General features: G+C 43.4%; 2 protein-coding genes across 2 annotated transcripts in view; both read right to left on the bottom strand.

Moving 5' to 3' along the window:
- The window catches only part of GTPBP10 (GTP binding protein 10), a 14,501-nt gene extending 4,509 nt beyond the window's left edge, over positions 1–9,992 (bottom strand). The window contains 6 exon segments of the mRNA XM_018564057.1: positions 720–772; positions 1,602–1,675; positions 6,580–6,724; positions 7,560–7,651; positions 9,188–9,381; positions 9,921–9,992. Of these exon segments, the coding sequence (XP_018419559.1) occupies positions 720–772; positions 1,602–1,675; positions 6,580–6,724; positions 7,560–7,651; positions 9,188–9,381; positions 9,921–9,953 (591 nt within the window). The 5' untranslated portion in view covers positions 9,954–9,992.
- A 14,339-nt stretch (positions 9,993–24,331) lies between these two features.
- CFAP69 (cilia and flagella associated protein 69) overlaps positions 24,332–26,008 on the bottom strand; it is a 45,583-nt gene continuing 43,906 nt past the window's right edge. Inside the window, exon 23 of the mRNA XM_018564393.1 lies at positions 24,332–24,478. Within this exon, the coding sequence (XP_018419895.1) occupies positions 24,332–24,478 (147 nt within the window). The remainder of the gene's footprint in view (positions 24,479–26,008) is intronic.

The following is a 26,008-nucleotide window of genomic DNA, read 5'->3' as shown; positions in this document are numbered from 1 at the left end:
ACGCCCGCCCCCCCCCCCCCCCCGATGTGTCAGAAGTCACATGACATGAATCAACAGGGCTGCCTAAATCCCAGGTGGCTGGTGACCCATAAGTCTTGCTTGGCTCCTTTCCTATTACAAGCAATAGAAAGTCACAACTTCTTAGACTTGCCTGCTGACACCTCAGCTGAGAGGACTTCCCCTGAATTCTTATTTCTAATCCCACAATACACAAAACTACAACATTTTCATAAACTAGGTTGTGCAGAAGACACTTTAATAGCATTCAAAATGGAAGACCCTAGGAATAAAATCGGCATGGCAGGGAGAGATATATTTCAACAAACAGCGGACTTCCCTTTCCACTATCCCTGCATCTCCTCATATTGCCCAACGTAACACTAACACAGAGCAAAAGGCCAAGCTCGCTCCCATGGAGGACTACAATCCCACATTTAGATCATTTACAATACTCCATCCCGGGAGTGAGCTTGGAGTGGTGACTACTTTACAACATGCACAGGGAGCATGGGGAACACAAGTAGCCCCCCTCCAGAAGGAAGGACAGTGTCAGCACCAATTCAGAGATGATTGGAGGATCCACAGCCGAGTGATACACAAATAAGATACATTTTTGTTCATAGTTAAGGGACTTGAATGTATTTTTAGATTTAACTCCTTAATTTTGTGTCCCTTTAAACATGTCTGACCATGAAATATAGAATAATCCTGATCAATACCTGCTTGAAGTCAGAATACATGATCTTCCCCAGCTCCGGCTTCACTGTTGTAACTGCAAAAGACACAGGACACCAATTGTGATCAGTATGGAATGTATCCTCTCCAGCATGCAGAGATGATAAAAGGAGCGTTGTGTGGAAGTGGTCACAGACCTGACAGGATAGTCTGATATCAGAACGTGTGTGACAACTAGGGATGCACTGATACCGGTACTAGTATTGGGGCGAGTACTCCTGCTTGCCCAAATACTCTGATACCATACCCCATACTGGAACTTCCAGTCAGAGGGAGATTTCCTCTGACTGGCAGTGCAGCGAAGGAACATGGAGCCCGGGAAGCCGGCTCCATGCTAGCGGATGTACTGGTATCAGCGAGTACCAAAATATCATTATCGGTACTCTGACTCAAAACCGGTATCGGTGCATCCCTAGTGACAACAGATCAGGGTGGATGAAGTGCAGCACACACCTTTTGAGATTGGTCGGCCAGGCATGTCTGTTGGTGCTTCCAAACAGCACTCTCCATACCCGATATAGAAATTCTGGCTTCCTGGCAGTAGAAGCATAGATACCCCCACACCCTGCATCCTACAATGTGGTGCTCTGTGTCTAATCATCCGTTTAAAAGTTCAGGATATTGGCACACAGAATGAGGGGTGTTCACCTTTCCTGTAACTCTGCGACGGTCAGAATTTGCATTAAAGGCGAAGTTCACCTTTTGGACCATGTTTCATGTTACACCCATATTCAGGGTGGAGAGAGCTAGGGGATCCAACCAACTAATCGATAAATGAGAAAAGTTGACAACTATTGTTATAATCGATTTTATATCGATTAGTTGGTTGCAGCCCTAATATTTCATAATGAGAGCAGATAACTTACATGGATAGTCCGCAATCTGAGGCTTGGCGTGGGACACTTTGCTAAGCAGAGACGATTTGCCGGCATTCGGAAACCTGAGTAAAAAAAGATAAAACATTAAAACCTGACATGTTCCCTCCTAAAGTCATATTAAAATGACACTAAACTCAGGAGCTAAACATTAAAAATACATTCAAGTACCCTAACTATTAATAAATTTTGAGGATCTACAGCCGAGTGATACACAAATAAGATACATTTTTGTTCATAATTAAGGGACTTGAATGTATTTTTAGGATTTAACGCCTCCTGCTAGAACTATGAGGTGAGTGAAAAGCACTCACCTCATAGTTCTCCTTTAAAGTCAAAAGGTTTTTAAGCTATTTCAAATGCTGATGAGATCACTTTAAACTGATTTTTTATTTCTTTTAATAATTTGTAAAAATTCTTTATGTCACAAACATTAACTAAAGGGGGCCACACATGTTTGTTTGGTGTTTGAGTTTGGTGTGGAGGAACTTGAGTGGCCTGTACAGAGCCCTGACCTCAACCCTACTGAACACCTTTGGGATGAACAGTGGTGTCACAAGGGGGGTGCAGCCTGCAACAGGTGACACCAAAATGACTATATTGGTGTCACCCCCTCTGAAAAGTCAGAACTCCGTTATGGACTGAGAGCCAAACAGCTGCACGAGAGAGGAGAGGACCCGATGGCATGCCTTATCCTGCCGGATGAACATCCCCTTCTCTCTTTGCTGGCATCACCAACATGGCCGCCAGCAGTGAAGTGCACATGACGTCATTACACGCATGCCTAATGACATCACGTGTATACGTAATGATGTGCACACTGGGTGACGGCACTGGGGATGAATAAGAATGCTGATTACCAGCCAGGTCTTATCCAGTACATGACCCCACCAATGTTTCCTTGGCTTAATGAGCACAAATAGACACCCTCCAAAATGTTGTGGAAAGCCTTCCCAGAAGAGTGGAAGCTCTTAAAGCCGCAAAGAGGGGACCAACTCCATATTCATGGCCCCGGCTTCAGACCGCCTATCATAAATTGCATACAAACAAACAAGATGACTAGTAAACAACACAGACAATGCTGCTCCTCCAACGACTCATAGCTCTGCCTTAGCAATGCCAGTAATGATGATCTTCCCCTTAATAAATCATTACATCTTGCTGCCACTCCAGATTTTTGTTGTGTCTGGAAAAGGTCGCCTGCTAGGCCGGTATTGTCAGATTCCACAATATTATCCCCATCAAAGGGAATTTACTAAATGACGGACACACAATAGAACAACAACAATTAGAGATCAAATGCTGGAGCCGCTATTAGCGCAAAGGTAAGAGAACGCTCATTTCTGCTCTTCTATGAATCACGCGGGCAGGTCTGGAAGGTCAGTAAAAGGTTCCCGTTTGAAGATTATCAAGGAGCACTTTCCCCGGCCACATTAAAGACAAGCAGTAATCACATGAATAGAAGAGAGAGGCAGCGAACACGGGACGAATGCCGTCTACATACACAGGAGGCTGGGAGCTATGACCAAGGGAGCTGCCATTAGAGCTGAGGAAGCCACTTCAATGAGAGGTGAAACGTCTTCATCAATACAGAACAGGTCCACTTGAACATGACCAACTACGACCAGCTCTGCATAAGGAGAGGGAACGCTAATGATCCTACATACAGACAGGGGCCAGAGGTATTCGTGGTAAAACAGAAATCCCAAATGGGGCGAGCTGCTGCATTTCTAGAGAGAACAGACTTCTGGGAGATGTCCAGCTTTGTAGCCATTGTCAGGTGAGGCTCAGGCTGGCCATACACTGTTGTATGTTTTTTGGTTCAATCTGCAGGCTGAACACAAAAATCAATGGAACAGATTCCTCCACTAAACAGCGTGGATGGAAAATCTCCTGAATCTCCGGCTGGGTTGTTGTATTCCCGCTGGCTGCGCCCCCTGGTAGAATACCCCAACGTTGTTTGCCCCAAAATTTTCCATCCGACTCCTTCGATTTTCTGATCAAAAAGTTGCCGGATGTAAGGGTAGTGACAGGGCCACCGACTGAACGAATGTCAGCTGGGTCATCAAGACCCGGCTGAAATTGATAGGGCTGCAGCTAACGATTATGTTCATAATCGATTCGTTAGCCGATTATTTTTTCCGATTAATCAGATTAAAAAAAACACATTCTTAAGTTAAAATAAAATACGCGGCGATACCTGACATGTATAGCCCAATCATCATTTTTTCTATATAGGTGCACCCGACTTGTGTTTCCGTTAGTATACGCGCGTTTGCAGGGTTGGGGGGACCTCCAATTTTTTTCAGGCGGGGAGAGCAGCGGGGATTTAAAGGGACACAGACCACTGCAGCCAGCACCAGCCGGGAGGAGAATGGAGGAGCAGAGCGGCGGCAACTAATCAAAAATAAACTAATCAATGATGAGAATCGTTGCCAACGATTCTCATTATCGATTAAAATCCATTTAATCGATTAGTTGTTGCAGCCCTAGAAATGTATACAGTGTATGGCCAGCAAAAGCCCCAAATTAAAATGTAAGTTCACCACTGGTCAAAAAAAGAAAATAAGATTAAAGTATATCAAAACCCAAAGCCAAAAACGTATTATGTTGAAGCCTACAGTCCTTACATCAAGTGACTGCATTAGTGTCCTGTGTTCGGGCCTTTTTTTTTAACCATTTCCTGTTAATCCTGTGAATGAGACACTTCCTGTCTCGGTGACTACACTCTTTCCTCCACTGTATCTATGGAGGCAGCCACGGTTGTCACCTAGACTGGAGGGTAAACATGTCTGGCTTTGTTCATCTCTATTACATGGGCGATGGAGACATTAGTAGTTTACAGAAGGAATAGAACACTGTTTCTGCTTTGAGTTCAGTTATAAGGACACTTCATTTATGGCAAGATCAAAAGTTACTTTCTGGACTTGCTGAAAATGTTCTTGGCCTCAAAAAGAAAACTACTGCAGCCACATTAAAGAACATATGTTCCCCAGTTTGGTTATCCTTTAACCCTTTTACTGCCGAGGACATAAGGGTTACGTCGGAAACAGAACTGCTGGCAGCTCAGGTCGGCTCAGATACGTCCTCGGCATTCTCTTAGGCTATAAAGTCATGGCTGCTTTGTTGACCGTGAGCCTACAGCAGAAGAGTCTCCTAGACTCCGCCCATTCATGAATAGTTGCGATTGCAGAAATTCAGACAGGATGCCCCTAGTTGATGTAACACTGATGAACACCAATGGTGATAATAAAATACAAATATGACTATACTGTACGCCTAATTTCCAACAACTCCTATTGCAGTACATCACGCTCAGGTACGGATTACATTCCCCTTCCCATTTACTGTAACAAAAAAAAACTTTAAAGTCATATTAAAGTCAAAAGGTTTTTTATGCTATTTCAGCTGCTGAGGAAACCACTTACAATGGATGCTGCTCCTTTACCTCTAAAGTGACATTAAAGGATGCCCCCCCCTCTCTAACTCTGTAACTTTTCCTCTCTGCCTCCCTGACCTTTCCTTTTTTTAAAAAAAACCAAAGTCTTCTACCTACCAACCTCCAGACAATACCCCTTGAAGGTAGATCCTACCCTCCTAAAGGGACCCTTACAGGTGTCATAAATGAAATGCATATTTAAGTGTAAGGTGTAAGGACTTATCTTAAATTATGCCTCTTGATCGGATCATCTTCCTCTTTGCAGTAGCTTTTAGAAGTCCCTCCGGAGCTGATACCGCTCTCCGATCCAGCGCCAGCTCCTGTCTCTTCCTGTCCCACGCTGTCCATCCGCGTGCACACTGCTGCATTGACTTACCTTGTGTCTCTCTTCTCCCCGCTGAAGATCTGAACTGCGCATGCGCCCACCCCATGATCCTTCGTGGTCGCTCGAGAATCTTCATGCAGGAGGGTCCGGACGAAGACACAGGTAAGTTATTAACTTTTTTTTTGCATATAGCTTCTGCTTGCTAGCAATAGATATATGCAAAAAAAATGGAAGGTTTAAATGTCCTCTAAATGTGTTAGTTTCCGGCAGAATCAGCTGGTCTCCTGAGCACTGGTCATTTCCCTTGCAGGATCCTATAGAGCCACCTTTTTTGTGAGCTAGTAAGCTGTGTGCGTCTCCACAAAAACACTGGCACACCACTGCCCTTTTTCCTGCTCATCCTTCCTCCAAGCTAGCAGATGAACAGTTGCTGGAGTCTGCTATCGCTTGTAATCTTGTATAGGACATGAAGTTCAGGGAAGCCGAGCTGAGAGTATGGGAGTAGCTGTCTGGAAACATGATGACTGGAAGTGTTTCTGCAAAAAGAAATACTTTGCTGGGCGATGTGTATTTGTTTGATCTGGATTCATTCTTGAAATAAAAGTTTGAGAGTTGTATACGACTTTTAAAAAAAAAGATCTCTGCACTGCTACTCTCCGGCTTGATTACACTCCATTAGATTGCTCGTTTTTCTCTGCCGCACCCAGTAGCCGGCGGGGTGCTGTGACGTTTACAGGAGCCTGCAGACCCCTCACACCGAACTCAAAGATCATCAAAAAGACCCGCTGATGATGTCACTGGATCCTGTAATAGGTATTTCTTTGAAAAGGAAATTGTTTGATTGAAATGGTTCATTGGATGGTGATCAGGGAAGAGGGAACAAGTGAAGGTTTTACAGTGGGGCAAAAAAGTATTTAGTCAGCCACCAATTGTGCAAGTTCTCTCACTTCAAAAGATGAGTTCTTGGGAGAACTTGCACAATTGGTGGCTGACTAAATACTTTTTTGCCCAACTGTATATACAAACATTACAATTCAGCTTCAATATATAATGTGGAGGAGCCAGTCAGGCAGATGCTGGCAGCAGCTACATCTACTCAGTCAGCAGAAACCACCAAATGAGACGTTGGGAAGGGAAGACCTCAGCAGTGAGTTAATATTGGTTGTGGATCTTTGTTTGATCCAATGAACTGCTCTCACACTCACCCGACCAATCCCACGTCCGCAATCAGCTTCATGTCCAACCGAACGATCCTTTTCTGTCCCTTGGATGGATGGAAGTTTGTCCGGAAACCACCACCGTGACCTCCTCTGGCAACCCGGAGCTTGTCTCCCTCTTTATCCAGCTCACCTACAAGAGAAAAAAAACCAATTCGATAAGTCGCCCCTGTAATTGGAGCCCCCAAATTCTTTCCACTGAATTCGTGTGCTGCAGTCAGTGGAGCAGATGGGAACACATTATAATTTAGGTCAAAGACGGTCCAATATCTGGAAGCAAAGCAACAGATGTCAACATTATGTATAGCAATTAGGCCACATAGGGATTCAACTGAACCAGAGATGAGAGAAATAAGAATAAGATGTCATTGCTAGCTGAACCCTGAAATGTGTGTGGACAATACCCTTGCAGTAGGCCCCCCCAGGCCCACCCTCCTCCTTGGTTAAGTCTAAAGCCGGCCATACAGCTATAGATTATCTGCAGACTTTCTATGGTCAGATGGAAAACGTGCAACGGATTCCTCCATCTACGCTAAACTGTGTGGATGGAGGAATCTCCCGCTGGGACAATCTTCAGTATCTTGCTAGTCGGCCCCGCTGGCTCTCAGAACACCCGAACAATGCCTGCATCCAATCAGATTGTTCAGGTATTTTGAGAGCCAGCGGGGCCGACTAGCAAGATACTGAAGCTTGGCCCAGTGGGAGATTCCTCCATTCACACAGTTTAGCGTAGATGGAGGAATCTGGTGCACGTTTTCCATCTGACCATAGAAATCTGCAGATAATCTATCTAAGGTGTATGGCCAGTTTTAGGGTAGAGGAAGAAGCTGTACAACAGCATACAACAGTATATCAGAGCTGCCTGGGAACATTAATATACAGACTGTAGGTGGTTGTCTATGGACATGTAGCATGGCGGGCAATCAAACGCATCATAAAATAAACCAAAATTAGGAATTGCTTCTTACCTATCTTAAGCCCGTCATCAGTGGTGACAGTTATTCCCACAGGAACATCAACCTGACAATCTGAACCGGACGAGCCTTTAAGTGAACGTACACTGTAGGGATGAGAATATACAGAGTTACTGACTGTATGGGGGTTCATTCTGTCAGCATCGGGGGTACAGCTGGGCTCTTATGGGCCCCAAAGTCTCATCTGATTAATAAACATAACATGATGAAGCTTCCTTTGATAATCAGGGAGAATAACATAAGTATACTCTCAAACATATAAAGCAGTGAATCTGACATTCCCCAAACATTTACTGCGGGTGAATCTTCCAGGTGCATGTGTTTTAAATGACGGTTATTGATTCACCACAAGTATAAGTTTGCTGAAAGTCACATTCTCTGCTTTACAAATACGCTTTTTAAGGTTACCTGTCACTAGAAATACTTTATAAAGTAATATTACATCCCAACTACAGTTACCCGAGAACCAATTGCGCCCTCGACCGCCCCTGAGCCTGGGACATGAGTATTATGCAAATCCCAGCTGTGCTTCCTGCACCCTACAATACAATGGGAGGTCCTCACATATCAGAAAAAGAGGAATAAAACTGTTGCTGCAAACGTTCATGCACCTTTACCAGTGTTATAGTTCATCCTTACTTTTTCTTTAACATTATTACTTACAGGGATTTGAGGCCCGGCCTCTGTTGCTTGTTTACATCCTGCAGCAAAAGTCTCCTGGCAGCGGCTACACAGTACTTCTACATGGCTGGTCTGCCTATGCCCACTGGCTGGAAGATGGCCTCATAAAAATCAATGGGCATGTACTGCATAGGTGCGGCCAGGAGAGGGAAACTTTGTAATTCCTAGGGAGACCTTCCCAGGAGCAAATGATTATATCTGAGGATGCACAGATACCGGGCATTGGGGCATTTTCTCGGGTGCTTGTGAAAATGCCCCAATACTAGACAGCCGGTGAGACCCTCCAGACCCTGGGTGAGGCCCTGCACAGCCCACCTGAGACCCTGGAGACATGAGGCCACCACCCTGGAGCAACACAGAGTATGTAGCTTGATATTATTCTGCATTGCCGTACAATGTATTGCTGGGATTTGTAGTCCTCTATAGCTGGTGGTATTATTCTGCAATGCTGTATAATATATTGTTGGGATTTGTAGTCCTCTATAGCAGATGCAATTATTCTGCATTGCTGAGAATTGTTGTCCCTCTACAGCTTGGAGTCAGTGTCAGAACTACCAGAGCCACAGCGGTGGCAGCTACGACTGGGCCCTGGCGCCCCAACACTGTCCTAAAATCATTAGTCTGCATTGTGTTAGAAAAACAGTCACATGACATAAAGAAAAACAAAAAGCGTGTTGGCATTTGGTATCGGCGAGTACTTGAGGAAACTATCAGTACTCGGCCTGGGAAAAAATGGTAGTGGTGCATCCCTAATAATATCACTTCCCCCCAAACACTAACACTGCCCTCATCACTTCCCATAATGCTGGTGAAGAGACTCTACAGGACGGTATGTGTGTTTGCATTAGAAAAGGAATGTAGTTCTACATGGAAGTGCCCCTTTCCCTGCACACACATCGTTATAGTGTCTTATCGGAGTTCTGTGTGTGCCGGACACTCACCTACTGTTCTCTCCGACCTCACCCACAAACCGATTATGTGTATACTTGTCTTTGACACTTTTCATGGTCACGCTGTGCTTTGCCACCATCCACACGTCTCCACCATTTCCTCCTACTCCTCCTAATCGTGGCAGCCCCATTCCTCCAGCTCCGCCTCTCACCATGAGCCGCAGGTTGTCGATGAAGTTTCCATACTGCAGGGGGGAGATCCAACATTAGAGAACACCACACACCACAACAGATGTCACACATGTATAACATGCAGTCTGTACACACAACAGACATCACACATGTATAACATGCAGTCTGTACACACAACAGACATCACACATGTATAACATGCAGTCTATACATGCAACATACGTCACACGTGTATAACATTCACTTGGTACACACAACAGACGTCACCCATGTATAACATACATACAGTCGGTATGTACAACAGACATCACATAAAACACACATCACACACACAGTTGGCACATGCAACAGACCTCACACATGTATATTATATATGTCAGAACAGATGATTATATATATATATATATATCGCACACACGAACAGGAAGCTATTATTTACATATGTATTACAGACTTGGCATATATCACACACAGTATATTGATATAGAGTACATAGAGGTGACACCGTGACACTGTACATATTGAACATGCAGTACAGTCTGTATATAGAGAGAAGAACACTGTACATACAGAACACACATTGCACTAATACCTTCCTAAGCAAAACCCCACTGCAGCGCACCATCCTGCTCCCAGATACAGCCGGAAGTCCTCGGTGTCCCCTGTGCTCCAGTCCCCACGCTTCTTCCTCCTGGCTGACACTGTGCAGTCAGCGAACCAGTCCGTCGGATGCCGCAGCCTCCACACATCTAGTCCGGGCAGTTTCTGCCCACACCGCCTGCTCTCCTCCTGGATTGACCCATGCTGGAGAATTATCGGCTCTTTATTTTGTTCTTCTTTTTTCTAGACATAAAGTTCACATAGCTTCCTCTTTTAGCCTAAAACGTGACAGTTGACACTAATATTGTATACATGATATAGATCAGCTGCAGGCTACCTGTTGTGAATAATGCTGTCAGCCCTCCAGTTGTTGTGGAACTACAAATCCCATGAGGCATTGCAAGATTTTCACAGCCACAGGCATGACTCCCAGAGACATATGCATGATGGGATTTGGAGTTTCCCCACAGTTGATGTCACTGGTTGCCAGGAGCAGCTAGAACGTCCCACTCAGCTCCTGGGAACCAGTGATGTCAGTGAGCTGGGTGGGGAGCCACCCAGAGTGTCACAGGTTGCTAAGAGATCCCGTCGGAAAAGGAGCAACAGGAACACATGCCACCCCCCTCCCATATGACCAATGAGGCTGCCTCATTAAAGGGACTGCCCTGGGCATTTGGATCAGTATTTTAGAGCAGAGTTCAGGGGCAGAAAAATAAAATGCCCTAAACAGAATGCTGGAGAATCGGCATGGATGGGAGTATCACGCTCGTGTACATGAGCTCTTAGTATACCCAAAGAGGCTGCAGGAGATCAGCAGCACTGAGATACAATGAAGGATGAAAATGGGGTAAAATCAGCATTGATGATTAATAAAGAACAGTTGTTGTTTACGATCTGCGGAGCTTCAGAAAATGAAACCGCCCAGTTCTGGTTAAAATAGATGTTTACAAAGGAATTTCCTGATAAAATGGTGGATGGGTATAGCCACGCCCCCTCTTATAATAACCGAACACAGAAGGCGGTTTAGTTACTCCTTCGCACAACGGGGATTGATAAAATACTGACCCCAATGGCACCCATCCATCCCCGAGCACTAGAGGAGTTGAGGTCAGTTATTAATAATAGATGTCATTGCCTTTTATTCATCTTTTTTACAGAATCCCTTTCACAGTCGGCTGTTCATACACAAGGTGAGACGACAGATCCGGGAAATAACGTATTCATTTGTCTTCTGTTGTGTGAAAATGATTCAAGGCATAACTTATAAAAGTATATTTAAAGCTGAGCTCCGGCCCTCCCTTCAGTCTGGTACAGTTGTACCGGCTCCTCTCCTGGACTGACATTGCTGCCTCTGATTTCACTGCACACCGTGAGCTGCTCACAATGGGCATTAGAAGCTTCAGGATGTTGGATAGAACCCGCCTCATTTCCTGGCTGGAGGACATCCAGCATCAACTAGAACTTTCCTCCCCAGCCTGACTCTCCCTGGCCCGCCCCTTTCATTCATTGGATTTCAGTGGATTCAGTCATGAAGGCTCAGCATCACATGTGTGTGCTATCTTTCTAGTCTCGGCTACATTTTATACCTCGTGATACATTTTTTACTATTATTATTAGACAGGATTTATATAGCGCCAACAGTTTGCGCAGCGCTTTACAATATATGGAAGACATTATAATTACAATACTAATCAAGACAAGATGGTAAGGAGGACCCTGCCCCAAAGGGCTTATGTGATACATTTTATATATAATATATTTAATATCATTTGATATCTTTCATGTGATACATTTTATATCCTATGACAAATTTTGTATTATGTGCTACATTTCATATCATGTGATTCATTTCATATCATGTGATACATTTCATACATGTGCTACATTTCACATCATGTGATACATTTCATATCATGTGATGCATTTCATACATGTGCTACATTTCATATCATGTGATACATTTCATACATGTGCTACATTTCATATCATGTGATTCATTTCATATCATGTGATACATTTCATACATGTGATGCATTTCATACATGTGCTACATTTCATATCATGTGATACATTTTATATCCTGTGACAATTTTTTTTATTATGTGATACATTTCATATCATGTGATAAGTTTTATATGATTCATTTCATATCATGTGATACATTTCATACATGTGCTACATTTCATATAATGTGATACATTTCATGCATGTGCTACATTTCATGCATGTGCTACATTTTATATCATGTGATACATTTCATACATGTGCTACATTTCATATCATGTGATACATTTTATATCATGTGATACATTTCATATCATGTGATACATTTCATATGATACATGTGATACATTTCATATCATGTGATACATTTCATATCATGTGATAACTTTCACATCATGTGATAACTTTCACATCATGTGATACATTTTATATCATGTGATACATTTCATACATGTTGTACATTTCATATTATATGATACATTTGATGCTTTGGACTGTATCTGCTCCATTAGCTGTGCTGTGTGTTGTGTGTGCTGTGTGACTTGTCTCTGCGTTCTTCTTGCTCACAGCGGTGATCTCAGCACTGCACACTGATAGGAATACTCCTGACTCACAGACAGTATGTGGCCCCCCTGGTGACGCAGGACCGTAGGAGGAGCATCAATATAAAAAGTGTCTTGTCTGTCCCACTCTTCACCTGTCATCCTCCGATCAGAAGACTGCAAAGGTCTGTCACAAGTCACTCCGTCTTCTCTCATTCATTCTTCTCTGCACAATCCCATCATGTTACATATAATTATCCCATTAACTTTATCAAATGTTTTTTTATATTTTAGGTCACACTGCACACCCCTGAGGTAAGTACACCTGCTTGGTGTCTATCAATCTTATTACATTTCTAGTACTTGTATATCAAGCTATAAAATTTTGCCTTGTCTTCTATGAGTTCTATAACACTGTTAACTTTTATTTAGTATTGGATAGAGTGGTGAGGGGTTTGAACCCCTGTTAAGTTTTTATCGTTGTGTGTGTCTGCTGCATAGATTATTTGTCCAGGCGACCAGTGTCACTAGGACAGAGGGTGAGGGAGACTCCAACATTTTTCCTCTGGGGTCACCTGTCGAAGAGGGATTTCCCCTCACTTTGTAGAGATTTTCCCTCACTTCCTGTTGCATCCTTAGGACAGGAAGTAAAGGGAAACTTCTCTCAGTGGGACACAGGCAGCATAGAGGCGTTATAACCATTCACTACTATTGACCTAACCTACCCCCTCTAGAGATGGATACTTACCTTGATCTGATGGCAATGATTCTGTTTGTTTACATCGCTGCCCTGGCCAAGCCTGCACATTACAGCCTCATAGACTTCTATGGGATTGTCTCCGATCTTCTCCAGCCTCACCATACAGCCCCATAGAAGTTTACAGGGGGCACTAATGCGCAGGTGCGGCCAGGACAGTGAAGACTATGTGGTACTGAATGTAAACAAAAAGCAGAACCACAGCCATCGGATCAGGGTAAGTATGCATCCATGAAGGGGGAACATGGGTTAGGAAGGGGGCAAAAAATCTAAGTGCACTTTGTTTTGAAATGTACTCATCCCTAAAATATATCCAGGTCTATAACCACTACAGTGGAGTCCTGATATACACCCCATGTTTAGGTTTAACTCTGATCGTGCTTTTGTTATGTCTTGTTCTGGCACTCATATCTCATTTACTGAAATCTTAATATGTTCCCCCAATTTTACTTTTTTTGCAACCCCCCAAAAATATAAATATAAATAAACAGAACAGACCGATACCTAATTAAAGCATATCAAGCAATATAAATGAACACCACGGTAAAGGAGCTTTTAGTATATACTTAAAAGAGGATGTGCCCGATCCTCCAGCGCTTCACTAAATTAGAGGATTAGCTCAAGGTTTCTTCTAGATCAGGGGTATTAAATTACAATTCCTGGAGGTCTGAATCACATTCCCACTCACTGCCCCCTTATAGTAGTTGTACCCATCAGAGTGCCCCCTTGCATTAGTTGTCGCCACTACAGTGCCCCGTTGCATTACCTGTACCCATTAGAGTGCCCCCTTACATTACCTGTCCCCATCAGAGTCCCCCCTACATTACCTGTCCCCATCAGAGTCCCCCCTACATTACCTGTCCCCATCAGAGTCCCCCCTACATTACCTGTCCCCATCAGAGTGCCCCCTTACATTGGCCGTCCCCATTAAAATTCTCCTTTACCTTACTGTTCCCCATCAGAGTGCCCCCTTACATTAGTAACCTCCCCTTAAATTAGTAACCAGTGTAGGGGGCCACTCCAATGGGGGCAACTAATGTAAGGGGGCCCTCAGCTAAGGACAATTAATAATTAGTTGTCCCCATCAGAGTGCCCCTTTACATTAATTACAAAAAATAGGGGGGGGCGATCTGATGGCCACAGCCAATGTAAGGCAGAACTCTGATGGGGACAGCCAATGTAAGTGGGCACTCTGATGAGGACAGCCAATGTAAGTGGGAACTCTGATGGGGACAGCCACAGCCAATGTAAGGCAGAACTCTGATGGGGATAGCCAATGTAAGGCGGAACTCTGATGGGGACAGCCAATGTAAGGCGGAACTCTGATGAGGACAGCCAATGTAACGGGGAACTCTGATGAGTACAACTAATTATTAGTTGTTCTTAGTGGAGTGCCCTCTTAAATTAATTGTGCCCTTTAGAATGCCCCTTCACATTATTGTGCCCACATGCCTTTACAGCAGGCAGAGAGAGGTGGAGCAGGCTGCAGGTGAGGATGGAGGAAGTTACCCTTCCGTCCTCCTGTAATGCTGGGGGAGGGGCACACACTTGACGTCACTGGTTGCTAGGACCTCCACTGGTGGTCCTACAAGCAGTGATTGAGGAGAGGGACACCCCCTCTCTTCTACTGCAATACCGGTCTGTGTGAGGACAGAGGTGATAAGGGGTGTGGCAGTTACTCAGCGATGTCAGCACAGAGCACTGCAGTGTGAGAGTAGGAAGCTGCATTTTGTCTGAAAGAAAAGGGCATTATAAAGCATTTCCCATCAATCATTATTCACAAATCTTAACATGCTGAGTACACAACTATAAAAACATAGAAAGGTAAGAGATTTCACTTGGGTTTTGAATGTTCTGATGGTGGTTTTGATATGGGGGCTCTATAGACAGCCTGACATCTAGCTCTTAGCAACCCGAGGCGCTCTGGCCGGAAAGGGCACAAATATCGCCCCCCCACGTGACCCAATGAGATGCCTCAGGCTGCCTGATTATAGTGACAGCCCTGCATGTATGGCGGAAAGCCACCCAAACACAAGGAGAGCACACAATGTTCCACATAGTATCCTAGCTGGAACCAAATCCAGGTCACTGGCAGCAAGGCAAATCTCATCGACATATCCACCTGTCTGCGTCCATCCTCTGCCTTCATGCACATATGAGTATCATTAAGAATGGTAAAATGTGCTCCTTACTGAATGACTTTAGAGCACACTAGACAATACTAGAATATTGCATTGCTCAGCGCTTGTCCACCATGGAGGGTACATCAAGGGTTAGCAATTGTCCAAGGGACAATGGAATCAAAGGCAGGATCGGACAATGTATTGTGTGACAAAGCTCTTAGTATTGGCAGACCTTCTTCTGGGGCTCTGCGAGTGACCACTTCAAACATGGAGGACAATACACATAACTCTTCTCCCTCTCCCATCTGGTCCACATTGAATCCTTTCCAGTGAACATCTTCAATGCACTTACCAGGCTTTTCAGAGTTATTTGTCTACATAGGTGAGGGGCAATTAGATGAGACTTTTAATGATTGACACACGTCTGCAAGTTTTCACGGACAATAAGTTGGCTAACAAGCCCTTGATGGTACAATAAATTATATGGGTGTTATCGAGGTTATTTGTAACCTGAGGAAAAAATGGCAAAGATGGGTACTTTACCCATATCTTCCAAATAACAACAAAGGCACCTTTACAAATGTTTAGGGGTCTATTCACAAAGCTGCCGAAGGATCCAGCCGTAGCTTCAGCTGATCCTTAGGCTAGCTTTGATTGCCGGAGCCCTTTGGTTCAGTTGAACCGAAAGGCTGCTGTATGGGCTATTCACTATAGCCCGTACAGCTCCCGAAGGCGGGCGAGCGGCTCAGCCGAGCAGAAGGCATATGCTTTGGCTCGACTGAGTGCTTGTGATAGCTCCAGTCTTGTCTCGTCCTGTCTACACAAGACTGTATTCTGATCCTGAAACCCAGTCCTGCCTTGATCTTGTAGCGTAGCCTGGCCTTGGCTCTTTAATCCTATACTTGTCTTGTTTCCCGTACCCTGTATTTATCTTGCATTTGTTTCCTGTTCCTGTCTTGCTTTCTGTTTGTCTTGTACCTTGACATCAGTCAGTACTTCTCCTTGTTCCTGGGGGCCAGCCTGGGGCATCATCTGATCAGAGCATATAGTTTAACCTCCCTGGCGGTATTCCCGAGTGTGGCTCGGGGTTAATTTTCAGTACCAGGAGCGGTAATCCCGAGCCACACTCAGGATTGCGCAAAAGTGTCACTTACCTTGTCCCTGCGAGCTCGCGGTGTCCACTGCTGTGCGTGCCCGGCCTTGCAGTTTCGTTTTCGGGCGTCACAGCGGGGGGCTTGTTCTCCTTTAAGTCCTGGGGGCATCCAAGTACCGGTAGGCGTGTTTGCCTTTTGGGAACGGCGGCTGCTAAAGGTGAAACAACCCGTCGCTGTTGGCTCTGACAGCCTGCGTCCACAGCTGGTCTTGACAATGATCAAACATCTGCATATTGTATTTTATTTATGGTATTGTTTGTTGTCAAATTTTGCAACAGTTATATTTTAGGATAGTACCGAAAAAAAGTATTAGGTGAGAAGTAATGGAACAATGATTCTATTATAATCCTGTCTGTCTCTACACTAGATCTCATTCTCTTTTGTTTTTATTTCTGAGCCACTTTTCCAAAATCCCATCTTCTATATTGTCCTCTAGGCTTTTGCTCCATAGTGCTACTACAAAGCTAAAAATACAACATTTTAGTGTCACTTTGAAAGAGATATAAATAGGTTTGAGCTGTAGTACAGGCTGCTGGGGCACCAGAAACAAGAGCTAGTGTCAGCTTGAAAACTTGTTTTGACGTATTGCTCATTGCTGCTCTTGCTTGTTTTTTTAGAGATTGCAATGAATTTTGCTGCAAGCAGCTGGTATCTCCAGCTTATCTCCCTCCTGATGGTGACCTCAATATATGCCAGATCCATGTACAACAAGGAATCACAAGGACATCTACATGCAGGGGGCCTTGTTGAGATTGACTACGAGTGCTGGGAAGCCGCATCTCGCAAGCTGGTGGAAATGAAGAAGCTTAGGGTGGCGGACACCATCATGGGCCTTTGGGACTTCATGAACTATTTAAATGAGTCAACAAACCCCAAGCATAACGCTCTCTTTAAAGGGTTATCGCAGGACTTCTGGGACATGTATGTAGACTGTGTTCTCTCCAGGTCTCACGGGATGGGCAGAAGACAACTGGCAAACCCAAATGTATCATTATACCTACACAAACCAGATAAAGGTAACTCCATCAGAGTGTCAAACCATCTGTATATACATACTGATCACTGAAAGAAAAATTGGCCAAATAGATTATTTTATGTGGTCTCAAGCAAAAGAATTTATATAAGATTAGGAATCATTTTGTGTTCCAGCAATTTTTGGGTGATGTCTGGAGTAGAGTGTTCTGTGCTATATGATGCTGGTAAAAGAATGGTGTCGGAGTATCATGACCAAAAAAACAAAACGTAGCACCTTTAAATCCTGATAATTGCATCATGCCAGGCTAGTGGACATCAGTTGGTTGATATAAATGATGTTTTTAAGAATTCCAGTAATGCTAGATCCCTTGGGATGTGGTGGGTTTGATGATGGGCAGAATCTTTTTTCTAAAACCTGTGTTGCCACCACACTCCATCCATATAAAATCTTCTCTGCAGAATTGGTTGGTGGCCTCATCAATGTGAATAGGAAATTTCCTGACAACCAGCAGGGTGGAGTGCAGCCACGACCACAGGTTTCTGGTATCGAGGTAAATATAATGTACACCATTACGCTTATGTCACCCTGGTCTACTGTACTGTAACCCTGGAGACAATGTCAGAACATCTGTGGCACCCCCGAGACAGCTAAAACATATTTGGATAGAGTAGGGAAGGAGTACAACCCCTGTCAGTTTATTTTCTTTCCTCTCTGTGTCTCATTGGGGAGATTTACCTTCATTTTCTATACCTGAGACATTATTATTATTATTATTATACAGGATTTATATAGCGCCAACAGTTTGCACAGCGCTTTACAATATAAGGAAGACATTACAGTTACAATACAATACAAGATGGTAAGGAGGGCATGGAGACATGGAGGAACATTGCCAGGAAGTCAGAAAAAATGGGCTAGAGATGCACTTTAAGCCAGATCGGCTGATCTACAAACTTGTTCCAGGTCACTGCATCAGAAAATATTAGAGCCATGGCGTGACTTATTCTGTGGCTGGCAGACGACCTATTCCTATTAGTCACACATCTTTCAGTCTATAGTCGAGCTTAGACTAGATTGACTTTGAAGGAGTCCAGGCTTATTTTTTAACATTACTATCAATGTTATTACATTATACATCAAGCAATGGGTGATCAAATGTGTTTTTTTTTCACCTAGCTTTAATTTTTTGAGTGTTGAGAAGTACAGTATAAAGCCAGAGGTATGTGGACACCCCTCCAGATAAGTGACTTCAGTGAAGGGTACAGTAAAGCATACAAAGGCATTGTAAACAACTGTGGGCTTCCAACCTTGTGGCAGATTTTTTGGGAAGGTTTTTTTTCTGCTCCCGTTCACAAAGCCAGCTCCATAAAGATGTGTTTTAGTAGGTTGGGTGTTGAAGAACTCAAATGGCCTGTACAGAAATCTGACCTCAACCCCACAGAACACCTTTGGGATGAATTAGAATGCTGATTGCAAGCCAGGTCTTCACTTCCAGCATCAGTACCTGACCTCGCAAGAGCTCTTTTGGCTTATTAAGCACAAATTCCCACAGACATTCCAACATGTGGTGGAAAGCCTTCCCAGAAAGGTGAAGGCTGTTATAGCCGTAAGAGGGGGGAGGGGGGAAAAGGCCATGGTTTTTGGATTGGATGTCCACCAAGCTCATGTAGTTGTGACGGGCAAAGATTCACATTCTTTCGACCATAAAATGTATTTAATGAATATAATATAAATCTGTTTTTAATACGTATTATTCTTTCTGTATTGTCCCACAGGTGTCAGATTCATCAAACCCTGGTTTTGATTCCTGATGCCAACTCTTGGAACACATCATTTTAGAGGTCATTTTGTATATCTGAAGCTCTGAATCTACGTACAATATAGTTAATTCACATACATTTCGCTCAGGTGTGCAGTTCTATTTTCATGAAACGGCTCTTTACACCTACGCCCGTGTTATTATACGCGTTGATGTACCTTGTGGTAACAGTGCCCATTTATTTCTTATCAGTCTTCAACGATCATCCATGCACCCAAAAAACATACCTGACCTTTTCTTTTTTTCTACATATGCATGCCTTGTGGAGCATTAAAGGGTCAGGTGGGTTGTTTGATGCATACATATATGTTAGGGGCCCTTTAGAAATAAATGGGAGCACCTCTAAAACACAAGGCCTGAACCTAATGGTTTTTTAACATAGTAACATAGTATGCGAGGTTGAATAAAGACCAAGGTTCATCCAGTTCAACCTATGTTAAAGAAGTGATGACCTATGTAATAGTTTGACTTTTACATTTAATATACTATAGAAATCAATAAAAAAATTTGTGTGTGGGTATATTCAGCTGATCCATGCAATAAAGAATTGAAACAAAAAAGCCCTAATGACCTACTCTATAGTATGAACCCCCAGCCCCAAATTGTACTTGCTTACCTGAGGAGGACAGCCATGGTCTTCTCTGAGCTATGTCCCTATTTACAACCTTTAACTGCAGTCCTCTTCAACCTTGGCTTTGCCTGTATGGTGAGCTCTCAGATTTGCATGGGGCCATCTTCTCCTCTCTGAGCCAGAATGGCCAACAGTGAGGCCAGAAGATGTGAACAAAGCTGCTGATCAGGACAGGCCGGAGCAGTCTATCTGAGGTATGTAGACAGCTGAGATAGGGTATAATAGAATAGGTCAGGAGGGCTTGGGGGATAGTGAACTTTAATTGAAGTGACCTTACCCTTTAAAACTGAATGAATAACGCTCAGTGATGAAAATACTGCACACATTATGCTTTAGTGAGTTGACACTATTGTGCGCCTGGGAAGACTCTTTCATGGCGATCTCCGAATATGTATTTCTAAAACCAAGGTTGCCTTCTTTCTAATGTCTGTCAGATTATTCTCAGGTAAGATCGCCGATTGCCCACTTACATCTAACCAAACGCGTCATGAAATTCTATGAAGGCGGCTCTGGGTATAGGTCTGAGACGGCTAATGGCACATTAAACGCATGCAGTATTTTATCATGATGTCATTTATTTATATATCTGAATGAAATAAAGATGATACATATTTTTGGTATTGAAGAACTGCAGACATTGTGTGCTTAGTACATTATTCTTTTTTTTTTTTTAAAGAGAGCCCGACATTAAACACCCTTGCTGCCATTCTCACCCATTTTCTGAAGATGCTAGTGGATCAGCATACTGGCCAGACGACTAGCATTTTCAGGTCTTTCTCTTGTAGTTAAAAGTAGAACTGGACCCCCCAATTGTTTGTTTTTAGTTGTGGATAGAGTAAGGGAGGGTTATAAATCCTTAGACAGTTGTTACCAGAACATTTGTTCCCATTGAATAATTAAAGGAGAATTAAGGGGGAGAGTGAAATACACTCATCCCCATAGTTAGAGCCGATGTGTGACACTGCAGCTGTCACCAGCTGGCTCTATAGCTTGAGAACTGAGCAATCACACACTGCTGATCATTCCGTTCATGGTCTTCTCCCTCACCACTCGATTTAAATGTAAAAAAAGCTTTGCCTCTAAGCCTCACCTCTTGCTCCGGTGACAACTTTGAATTTATGGATTTTCCCATTACTTTCTATAGTGGTGACAATGGTCCCCAGTGGTCAAATGCTGGGCGAATCTCCATAGTGGAGAAACAGACCGCAATAAAACATTTATAGAAGGCCTAAATCTTCCACACACCATTCCGCACACTTTTAGTCTTGGCCTGAGCGGTACTTGTGTAGGATAACTTTATTCACATGATCAGCTTCAGGTAGACGTATGGACCAAGGGGTCAGTGCAATGACTTATTTTATTGAATATCTGGAGGAGATAACTAAAATGAATATTAAATATGAATCTGTGAAATCAGAGGGTGTAAATATATATATTTGTAATGTGCAGAAGACAATCGGAGATCCATACTAGATAAAGGAAATACTATACTGCTAAATCTGTGGAATATTGCCTGGAATTCCATGTCTTTCATGCCACACTCTTGAATGAATGTGCAGTGTTATAGTTGACAAAGGAAAGGGTGCACATCATATTCTGCTATTGTGGCTCCTCCAAATATAATGTTAAACCTGCAGAGCATGCTGGGATTTACAAAGCTTCTAAGTTAAAACACTGTGCAGGTTCCCCACATGGGCTCTTCCTTCTACTGATACATTGTCTCAGGTCACATTGACTTACCTAGGACTGTGAAGTCTTTACTGAACAAAGCAACTCTTTGCCACACAACTGTCCACTCCACCCATGTATTATATTAGTATAAGCTGCCATGGTTTGTAGGTAAATGAAAAGGCTGAATGGAGCCAAGCCATTTTGTGGATCCTATGGATATTGTAAGGGGACAGTTAGAATATATATTTAAAAAAATCATCTGATCTCATTTAAAACCAACTGTGCGCTCAGCTAGGACCTCCCAGACCTGTGAACCAGCCATTTGATATACAATGTTGATTTATTGCTGGTATGCGGGAGACAATATCATGATAAGTGAGGTTTTTCTGCTGCTAAAGGCAGAAAAGATACAGTTCTACTTAAAGGAGAACTATGAGGTGATTTCTACTCATCCTCATAGTTAGAGCCGACCTGTGACAAAGAAGCTATCACAGGTCGGCTCTATCGATCGGGAAGTGAGCAGAAACATGCCGCCGATCCGCTCACTTCCCGATCGTCTCCCTGAAGCGAGCGGTGACCTTAAGTCACCGCTCACAGCAGGGTTTCCCCCCACGATCCTCCAGAGATGATTGGAGGAACAGACGGTGGAGGGGGCCGGCACAGTTGGCTCTGCCTCTAGATAGGCAGAGCCAGCTGTCACTCATTCAGCTGGGTGGATCTTGATAGTATTGTCGGGATCTGTCCCGGCTGCGGCACTGTCAGTATTTTGCGGGCAATATACTAAGCTTTGGATCACCGGATGAAGTTAATATATGTCCTCCCGTGACCCTAAAGAGAATTATGAGGAAAAACACTTACTCCATGGTTCTCTTTTAAGCTGGTTGCCCTCAAACATATAGGGAAGTATAACGGCGGTAGTGGCGTCATTTACAATACTTATTAGTATAAGTATACTGTATACCTGTAAACTGTAGGCAGTGTGACTTTTAAAGTGTGAATTTTAAAAGTTTCAAGAGGGAATCCGTTAAAACTACACACAATAAGGAAACCCAATAATGCAGGAAAAAAATATCTCCATTAATCGTATAAATATAGTTGATGTTCCCTTTCATTGTTTTTCTTCAGCTTTTTACAGAACGTTCAGCTAATTGCATTTTATTAAAATTTAATTTTAGAGTAGGCCTAACCAAAACCTTTTTTTTTTGACAGAGGTGGAAAATATCACAACCTCTGTCAGAACTGTCTGTTTCTCCATAGGGAGATATCCCTTCACTTCTTGTTCCAAAGACATGACAGGAAAAGAGGGCAAATCTCCCCAGAGCAAGAAGAATTCCCACCATTGACAGTTGTCACTGGAACAGGGGGGTTTCCTGTTCCAATGACAGCTGCCAATGGTGGGAATTCTTGCTCCAGTGAGATTTGCCCTCTTTTCCTGGCATGTCTCTGGAACAAGAAGTGAATGGACCAGCCCAGTCTAGTCCAGCTAGTAGTAGTTAGCCACCAGCAGTAACTAACTACTGCTAGCTATACCATGACCTGGATAAATGAAAACCTTCACAAATATACTGTATTTACTGGTGACAAATGCAAAAAATCTCTCAATGAAACCTCTCAACCTTTCTCCACTCTTTCTAAAAAGTAGTTCCACTTTAAGGACTTCCATAGCGCCTATATACTAGAGCTGCAACAACTAATCGACTAAGTCGATTATAATTGATGATGGAAAACGTTGTCAACGTTTTCCATCATCGATCAGTTGACTTTCGATTAGTTGGCCTGCTTGCGCCTCCCTGCACGCTACTTCTCTCCGCCGCACGACACGTCTCCTCCCCGCCTCACGCCACTTCTCCTCCCCGCCATATGGACTCGTCGCTGCCCGCCCATCCAGGATCGGCACAATGAAGAAGGAAGAGCAGACATGGGGGGAAGCTGCCAACAGACAGGGCCATAATCTCAGGGAGACTGCCTATAATGTACTATTGCCTGGATTTGTGTTCCTCTACAACTGATGGTACATTGTGCTGTATATTATACCATCAGCTATAGAGGAATACAAATCCAGGCAATACATTATACACTGTATGTATAATGTACTATTGCTGGGATTTGTAGTCCTCTATAGCTGGTGGTATTCTGCACTGTGCCGTATAATCATTATACAGCGCAATGCATAATACCAGCAGCTATAGAGGACTACAAATCCCAGCAATAGTACATTATAGTATAATGTACTATTGCTGCGATTTGTTGTATTTCTCTATAGCTGGTGGTATTCTGCATTGCACCGCTGTATAATGTACTATATTGCACACCACACTTTTTTCACTTCCACCGCTCCAAGCTTGCTCCCGTGATGGACTACAATCTCAATACAAACTAGTAGTCCCATCACTGGAGCCATTTTTTTAAATCCGATTAACCAATTAATCAAACTTAATAATCGGCTAACTAATCGATTTTGAAAATAATCGTTAGCTGCAGCCCTACTATATACACTGCTAGGATGTCACTCAGTAAAGTTGGTTTCAGATGCAATAAATTACAAGGAAAGATGATCAGACAGTTTTGTAGATTCTTGTCACTGTCTACAACTAAGAGATAAAATGACACTGCGTATATTCATGTATTGTGAGAACTTCTATTTCATGTGGAAATGTTCTTGGATGAAGAATATACATGAAGATAGTTCTACACAGAGACTACCCTGGAAGCAACGACTAGTTGGTTTAGTTCAGCAGTTTGACAGATCTGGTCTTCTGCAGAGCTCCTCCCCGGATTGGGGCGCGCAGGAGGGCGAGGTCTGTATCAGCCAAGGGACCACCGGTGAGCTTAGACGGTGTGCTTTCTACAGTCACGTGACGGCCAAAAGCAACCTGCAAAACAATATGCAACAATTGGGACAACACATATTGGAGTGAAAGCAAATTAACTCAACACAGGTCAGACTTTGGTTGGCTCAACCTTCAGGCCATGTACAGGGTTGGCCGCATCAGACTGATCAGCGAGAGGAACAATAAATACGATATTGGATCACTGCATAATGCAGTATAATGTATGACTACATCTACCATCTCATACATGGACCGATTAGCAGCAGAGTAGGTCTAGAACAGGGGTATGCAACCTTGGCTCTCCAGGTGTGCTGAAACTACAAATCCCATCATGCCTCTGCCTCTGGGAGTCATGCCTGTGGCTTGCAATGCCTTATGGGATTTGTAGTTTCAGCACAGCTGGAGAGCCGAGGTTGCCTACCCCTGGTCTAGAAAAACCTAATTTGCCTGGTAATCTGGCTGCACTGTATATAGATATCATTACTTAACCCCATTCACGACCACCCACTGAAATGAACACTCTCCCAGCAAGTTTCCTGCCCTATAAAACAGGAAACACTGCGCCTGGATTTTGTGTCTAACTATCTAAATAGACCAGCCGCAACACTGTGTATTGGATAAATATTGAATTGCAAGTGTGTTGCGCTCGGTCTAAGTGAGCAAATCAACCTTCTATGTGTATGTGTATCTTAATGAATCAACATCAAAAATTATTGGCAATAATTGTGAAAAGTTGAATTACCTTATTATGGGCGTGTTTCAGCCGTGATATTATTTTTTACCGTGAAAAATAATATCACGGCTGAAACACGCCCATAATAAGTTAATTCAACTTTTCACAGTTATTGCCAATAATTTTTGATGTTGATTCATTAAGTATTTATGGATTAAGTCAACGTTTGGATTATTTCACGGACCGAGCAGGTCTAAATATTTTATGGTCCATCACGTCGAATATAATTTTGTTTCGATTGATTGAACACTTGTACTTTCACCACACAAACTATACACATACCCAAGTATTGGTTGATTGGCACACAGATTAAATTCATGATTGATTTATACACCTAGAAGGTTGATTTGCTCACTTAGACCGAGCGCAACACACTTGCAATTCAAGTTTCCTGCCCTATTATTCCTGGCCGTCCCTTTCATTCATTGGATTCATGGAGGTTCAGCATCCCATGTGGCCATTACCTAGGGCAGCCTGCATGCAAATGTAGCCTGTCTAGGAATGCCCACTCCTCCAGACTGACAACCACCCATGAAAGCTTTTTAATATTTACATAACTCCTTCTACGAGCCAACCTACTCCTTCCATCAATGCTGACGGCTCTTAGGGGGGAGTACTGAGACAGGGTGCTGTGATGTTTTTAGGAAGTTATGAACAACACCCTGTCAGACCATTGCATGGGACATGATCTACAATGATTTCTCCAGGTGAGCTGCTCTCAGTTCATTCATGACATGTCCGATTCTGGGTAGGATCACACTTAACAAGGCTGGTGGCTGTAGCCACATTTTAAATATAGTGAGGGGGAATTCATCAAAATTGGAGCAGACAAAATCTGG

Source organism: Nanorana parkeri, unplaced genomic scaffold, assembly GCF_000935625.1.
Source record: "Nanorana parkeri isolate BGI_ZX_2015 unplaced genomic scaffold, ASM93562v1 scaffold23, whole genome shotgun sequence".
In the NCBI taxonomy this organism is placed as follows: Eukaryota; Metazoa; Chordata; class Amphibia; order Anura; family Dicroglossidae; genus Nanorana; species Nanorana parkeri.
This window is presented reverse-complemented; position numbering and strand designations above follow the sequence as displayed.